General features: G+C 50.9%; 1 protein-coding gene across 1 annotated transcript in view; it reads left to right on the forward strand.

Annotated features, from left to right (window-relative positions):
- LOC108864709 (uncharacterized) overlaps positions 1–915 on the forward strand; it is a 1101-nt gene extending 186 nt beyond the window's left edge. Inside the window, exon 2 of the mRNA XM_018640863.1 lies at positions 127–915. Coding sequence (XP_018496379.1) covers positions 127–915 — 789 coding nt within the window. The remainder of the gene's footprint in view (positions 1–126) is intronic.
- Positions 916–7636: the final 6721 nt, after the last annotated feature.

Consider the following 7636-nt stretch of genomic DNA (forward strand, 5'->3'; position numbering starts at 1 on the left):
CAGCTTGCGGAAAATTCGTTCGAGGAAGAAGGTCCCGCGTCGGACTTATCGCCGAGAGAAAGTTCGTTCAGCATGGATCTGTGCAGAATGATGTAGGAATCGAATATCCCTCTGTGCAAAATTCAGCAGCAGTCATTTCGGACCTTCATGCAGAAGCGTTGCCTAGCCGATATGCCGAACCACACGACTCTTCGGAAGACCTATCTCAAGAAACTCTTCGAGGAAACCATTCACAGGATCAGATGTTCCATCGGAGACGATCGAATCTGGATATCTATCGATGAGACAACTGATATCGAGGGACAATTTGTTGTCAATACAATCATCAGTGTTCTCAATCCCGATACGCCATCCGTCCCGTTCCTACTCTACTCCGATATTGCCGAAAGAACCAATCACATCTCCGTGGCTGAGGCTTTCACGGATTCTCTGAATTTACTGTGGCCCGACGGAGTCCATCATGGAAGAATTTTGCTGTTTGTGACCGATGGAGCCTCCTACATGAAGTCAGCCGCTCAATGTTTGCGTGTACTCTTCCCTAAAATGATACACGTCACTTGCGTCGTTCATGGACTTCATCGACTGTGTGAGGAAATTCGCGTGTTATTCCCCCAAGTAGACAACTTGATCGCGCATATGAAAAAGGTATCCTTGAAATCTACCTCACGAAACCAGACGCTCCGAACGATTGCTCCGACTGTGCCCCAGCCTTCACGACCGATCATTACTCGTTGGGGAACGTGGATCGTGGCCGCGTTGTATTATGCGGAACATTTCGGAGCACTTCATCAAATTGTCGATGAACTTGATTCATCGGAAGCGGCGGCTATCGCCAAATCGCAGGAGCTTTTTCGGTACTCTGGTGTGATAGCGAATCTCGCTTTCATAGCAGCCAATTTGTCCGAGTTTCCTTAGTCCATCACAAAATTAGAAAACAGCATCCAACCACTCAGCTGCACGTTGAGCCTCGTGAGAGATATCGGACGAAGCGTGGAATCTCTCGCTGGACCCACAGCCGCTTCGATTAAAGCGAAATTTCAGAGGATTATTCAGTCGAGCCCTGGTTTGAGGATCATGGAAGAGATCGAGAAAGCGATACAGGGTACAAGACCAGGAGCTGAACTTGGAAATCGGACCATCGCGGATGTCTCGGCACTGTTTTACGCTCCTCTTGTTAGCGTAGATGTTGAAAGATCCTTATCCCGCTACAAGAATCTTCTATCGGACAAAAGAAATCCCCTGACACCAAAGAGCGCGAAATGGTTACAGCCCACTGTCCCGAAAACTCATTGGCTCATTCTGAAGATCTGGTTTGGTTCGGAACAAGGGACGGTGAGGACGCCGGCAGAGGAAATTCAGGAGGACATTCGGGAGACGATCATCAAAAATCAAGCGAAATATGCGGAGGATTACGATAAGAAAAGGAAACCACATTGGCGGCGGTATGAGATCGGGGATATCGTATTAGTAAGGCGGTTGCCGATACAGACGGGGTTACCAACAAAGTTGCAACCAAAGTACAGGGGACCGATGGTAATTACGGAGATTCTACCGAAGGATACATATCGGCTCGCTCAGATGGGGGTCGAAAAGCAATGTATATGTACGGCGCACTGTTCCAAGTTAAAATGGTACAGAGTGTACGGGGATGAAAGTGACGGGGATTCTCCGCTTGGCGATGATAATCCCGTTAGCATTCCAGAAAATATTAAACTTTCGGAGGTATCGAAGTCGGAGAAGAACATCGAGCTAGGTAAATAGGAGGACATTCGAGTCGACGAGTTGTCACAACATTTCGAGGGTCTGAACATGTCGTCCCAAGAAGAGGAGACGAAGCCGAAGATCAGAAAAACAACAAAGGAGGTTACGAAGAATCGAGTGACGACTGTAGACAAGACGAGGCGCCGAAATCAAAGAGCGAACGGGACCGGAATCACCAGAAAGTTGAGGTTACACCGTTGCCGGGGAGAAAGGCTCGAGAACGAAGAAAAAAGGGTGAAGCAAGAGTTCGGCCGACGCGAGCAGTGCATTTCCGAGGCATATACTTTAGGTAGATGGTCAGGCGGGAAAAGCAAGAAGGAATTCGGGAATAGATGATGAATTAGAAGAGAATATACAGGCGGCAATTAGTTGGTAGGCAGAGGGAAAAGGACTTTCAAGTTGAGGACAACTAGGAGGTAGCGATGGCAGAGCGGGCGGGCGATGCACGCTGAGACCGGCGAAGAGAAGACACCCCCAACGGAAAAGAGATCGGAACGCTCGAATCGAACAAAGCAGCAGTCTTTTCAGCGTGTGGTGGTCTGTGAGTCGGTCGACAATGAGGATGTGCGCGGACTGTCTAGATAACCGGCAGGAGACGGGATCGCCGTTGTGCAGCGCAAGAAGGCGGACGTGCCGAGGATGCAACGAAGTGGGGCATTTCGAAAAAATTGTCCGGCGCGTGTGTGTTTCCGATGTGGCGGAACGGGACATTTAAGGATGGCTTGTCCCAGTCCAAGGGACATGCCGCCGGTGGTGCCGGAAGTTCGAGACGTTCAAGAAGTTCGAGGAGTCCAGGAGGTTCAGGACGTTCGAGAGGTTCAGGGAGTCCAAGACGTTCGAGGAGCCCGAGGAGTCCAGGAAGTTCGAGAGGTGCAACCTGAGGGCGGCCGGGAAGAGAATCGGATGATGATGGTCAACAATCAGGAGGAGTCTCGTGGTGGAGATGACGGCGATGACCCATTCTTCTGGGGAGATCGTCCCATTGCTGAAGCAGAAGAGAGACGGCCGGTGGAACAACCAGAGCTGGACGTTCAACCCCGAGAGGGCGAGACGCCGGCGATGGCGGCACGCCGTGTGTGGAGTCATTGTGTGATGGCGGCGGAAGAACCATCAGCGGAGATGAAAATGGCGGGTCCGCAGTACCCAGCCGGCTGGACCGAAGAGGACCTGCACAATTTTGGGATGGTGTCCCACTATAAAGGCGCGGTGTGTATGATTGTTCCCGACGACCCGCAAATCACGAAGTGCGGGCACTTGTTCTGTTATCTATGCTAGGTAAGCGAGGGTGTTGAGACGTACTCCTTTCTGCCCGACGCGTAGGACGCCGTTACGCGCTGAGGATGCCGTCAAAAACTTATATTTCAATGGCGGTCGGTAGATGAGAGGGCGAATCGCCGAACCCCAAAGGCGAGAATATGTTGGAGAGAGAGCTGTCGGGAGCCAGCTTAGGTAGCGTGACCGAGCGTCGTGGTCCGAGTGTGGCGTCGATGGACGTTCGATGGAAGATGTGCAAGGCGGACGTCTAGACGTGAGAAGCAGAATCTGTTAGGAGTAGTCGAGGAGTCAAGTCCGCCGTGGAGGTGATAGTGAGTGTTCAATAAACTGAGAGGTGCTCCAAGTTGATCTGACGATACCGAAGTCTTCAATCGCCGTTCCACAGAGCATCCCTGTGCCTCCCTGAATCTGGATCCATATAAATCGTTCTTCGCCTTTCTCAGCAGGGCTCGCAGCCTACTATGATATGGCTCGTGCAGTATCTTCGATCGGACACTTCTGTGACGCAGGAGGTCTCTGTAGAGTTTACTCCGCTTCCTGGCGCATCTCACGAGTCCCGCCGCCATCCATTCTCTCACTGGTCGAGTATGGTTCTTTGCAAGTGTCTGGGTGGTACAATCTTGGAGCACCTGAGCGCACATCTCATGAAAAATTCCAGTTTTCCGCTTCGGTCCGTGGGACCGATAAACGTGCGACCTATCGACTCTCTCAACAGAGCTTCCCAGCCTGGTGAAATCAGTCCTCCGGCTTACTCTTCTCTCGGGCTCAGGGCGTGTCACGTCAAATTCGATCTCCATGACCCTATGATCCGATATGCCCTGTGAGTCGACAACTCGTAGGATCGGATTGTTCAGCGCCCTCAGCTTCACAGAAGTATGGTCGATCAAAGATGAGGAGACCGCTGACACTCGTCGGAACGGAGTCCTTGAGATTCTGGAAGCCACGGGAGCTGATTAGATCCAGGTATTCACCGGTGAACCCGGATGAGGAGAGGAGGCAGATATTAATGTCGCCTACTATAAGGTAGTCGGTGTTCGGACAGAAGGAATCAAAGATTGCACTCATGTCATTCGCGATGAATTTCCCCAAGTCGGACACCTCGGGGCTCGGAGAGCGATAGATAGCCGCTATACGGAGCCTAACCTAATCGATTAACAGTTCTGCCATGACAAGGTCGCAGTCCGAGGATCCCGATAGTACCCTATAAGAGGGAATGCGATCCTTGATAAAAATCGCTGCTCCACCTGACCTGTGTGAGTCATTGGGGGCGAAATAACCCGTGAAGCCATTCAAACTAGAGAAATTCTCTATCCCTGAGTACAACCACGTCTCCGTCAGTATTAACACATCTCTGTCTTGTCTCAGAAATGTGTTAAGAAAGAGGTCAAGATTACGTTTGACACTTCTCACGTTTATAACCTGAAGCCTCAGCTTCCCTCCGGCCACCTGTTAACTGATGCCTCCCCGAATCCGAAGAACACACGTTTCGGTCGTTTCTCAAGAGTTTATTTCGCCGCGACTCGTCTCGATATGCGGCGCGCGTTGTCCCTCGCGCGGTGAGCGACTGACTGATCGACGCGCTGGCATGCTCAACGTGCACCCTACTTCTCTCTGTTCTGATCGTTATCACTGGAAACTCTTTAACAAGTATATCTTTGAAGGCGGGAGTTCGTTCCGACGCTGCCACAGTGGCGCCAAAGCCACTTTTAGGTGGACAAAATCAAAGATACGAGGATCGACTCCGGAACAGGCGGGGAAGACGCGCGAGTGGTCGGCGTTCAGGTAGCCATAGGCATAAGCGTCAGCTGAGCACTCACTGATTAATGCGCGGCGATCGAAGTCATCTCCCAATCGGTGGTATCATACGGAATTTCTTTTCCCATCTGCTACTTTCGCGAAATGAATGGCTCTAACCGACTCCGATTAGCGGTATCAATGCTTTGACTTCAAGTTCCGTCCGAATTTCAAGTTTCTAGGCGATTCAGACCCATTCGCTACTCTCTCATGTCCCCGAATCGGAAAATCTTTGTATGCATCGAAACCATCAAAATTTGTGGATATTGACGGGGGCGGGAAAGCATGTATTCCACATTATTCCACCTCGAATCTCTCGGCCAAGGGAGCCCCAGGTCCTCTTATATTCAATGAAAAAAAATTGAGACCCGGTTCGACCCGGTTCCCGAATACCGAATATTTCATTCTGTGTTCAAAAAGCAGGAATCCGACGGAATCTGCAGAAATCCCAGCATATCGATCGATTAATTTATTTTTTGGGTGCGGTATACTCCCCCCGAGATTCTGGAAGGTCATCCTGGGCTCATCAGCCGCTCCCTCTGATGCTCCGAGCGCAGATCTATACATCTCACGCCAGTCGGGATGCTCACGGAAGAGTCCCAAGAATCGCGAAACAAAGATTGTCGACGTTTTCGACGTCATCATACCCGGAAGAACTCGCGAGAAAACTCGAATTACGATCTCTTCTCTATGTTTATGATTTCGTCGGATCCTTTGGTCGCAAGCTTTCGCCAACCTCCGGAACGTAAATGAAAGAGTATCGACCCACAAGTTCTATCCTTGCTCAAATGTAGCTTCGTCTCTGAGGAAGATACACCAATGGAAGTTGAGAATCCCTCAGGTTCAGAGGATCCTGAGATCCCGATGGATTGCGACAACCCCGGAGATCCGAATTCACCGCTTCCATCCGGAACTTCCGGGGAAAGTTCCAGTGATAGCAACCTCTAATATCGAGGAAAGTGCTCGTGAGAATACCATCGTTCATTCATCAGTGTCAGTGTCTTGCATACCCTGATCCCTGCCGATTCCATTGAGCGAATAGGCTATCAAACTTTCTCTCAAGCTTCTCCTTCTCTTCTGAGTCATTTATGATCGGAAAATCTCATAAAATAATTTTGTCCACCTAAAAGTGGCTTTGGCGCCTTTGTGCGCTGTTTCAAATGAGAACATCTTCTGAAGGCACTTGCCTTGTATGGTGTACATTCCTTTGACCTACCCGAAACAAAACGGTTCTGTAATCCAGAGATGTCTGATGCTGCCTGGCGATAATCAGGAGAAGAAATGTAACAATAGTCCGGAGCTGTGAAGCGTCTAGCTGCGGGAAGGAAACGGAGTGCCGGGCGGGCCGCCGTGACGGACGAAGTGGAGACTGTCTGATGCAAGCATTGGGAGGCAGCGCTAGTGGTAACGGAGATCCCTGCGGCAGGGAATTTCAGCATGAAGGAGATGAGGCGGTACACTCTGAGCACGCTCTCAACGCTCTCTAACTTCGATGAGGACCACCGTAGCATTGATGGAAACGCGCGAAATCTTTCCGAATTTCTGTGGAGGCCGTGAGCAATGCACGTGATGTGAATCATCCGGGGAAATAGAAATTTCAGATTATCGGTAAGTCGATGTAGTTTCTGTTCCTCCCGGCTCCATTCGGGAAATCAGTAGACAGTCGTGGTTGCCGCATCGCGGAAGATCCGATCTGCGATTCAGTTGTTGAAGATCACGGACTGTCACATGAAAAAACGACTGCGAGTGAGATCGTCGACGATATTCGACGAGAAACGAGACTCCCGCCTCTAGAGCTCCGAGCAGTTTCACGCAATTTCGAAGGCGTAATTCTTTCGACTCGCTCCTCTCCACTTCTGTAAGGTTGAACGGTGAATTCCTCGATATAAATCCATATTTCGACATAAGAGACGCACGTTCCGCATCGAGGATCGGAAAAAATACGTGGCTGTTGCTTGTCACACAGGCCTCAGCTTAATGATGTTGAAAATTCCGTGTGAGCACTGAGTGCAAATTCTGGAACATCCCCCGTCTCAGTTAGTATCCGCGCGTATCGCACTCATCACTTCCGACCCACAAATGGCCGGATAGAAGCTTGCTAGAGAGCGAGGCCTCAGCGCGAAGTGTTCTACGAGGAACGATCATTCACACGCTCCGAGAATTCAAGATGAAATCCATAATATTCTCGATCAGAATGAGAGCAGAAACAGGTACGCGCTCCAAGCATTCCTCGCAATGATGTGAGGTTGGCTCGCCGTATCTAATACTGCCGTCGCGTCGGTCGATGCGCTGCTGGCGAACGCATTGCCACCGATAGTTTAGTTTTGAGCATCCTCTGGAACCTGATCACAGGCCATTCGCTACTCAAATATCCGGACAAAATGAACGACGTCCTTCCGAAAAGCTGGTGGAAGGCGATTGCTCTCCACGGAAAGGCTATTTGATCCCGCTGCTGTTTCTCCCCTCATTCAGCCGAATGCTGAGTTAGTGAGCAGGATAACACGAAAGGATGCCGAGTTCCCAGGGTGGGCCAATCATACAGAAATCGAGCATGCAGCCGGTGATCCGAATGCTTCCAGCGGGCGTCGGAAACCCTAGAGTCTGAGCAGAGCTGTGCGCCATGGGATTTTCGTCGGCGGCGGGCTCGAAAACGGGCGGCGGCGGCGGGCGCCGCGGCGATTTTCGGCGGACCGATGAGCCCATGGCGCGCCGCGGGATAGGTGGAACGCACGTTCGAAAGTCTTCTGATTGCGTCTCCTCATTTGTCGGGGATGAAATACTATTGGACACGTGCGATCTTCCGATG

Source organism: Galendromus occidentalis, unplaced genomic scaffold, assembly GCF_000255335.2.
Source record: "Galendromus occidentalis unplaced genomic scaffold, Mocc_1.1 scf7180000077509, whole genome shotgun sequence".
Lineage (NCBI taxonomy): Eukaryota > Metazoa > Arthropoda > Arachnida > Mesostigmata > Phytoseiidae > Galendromus > Galendromus occidentalis.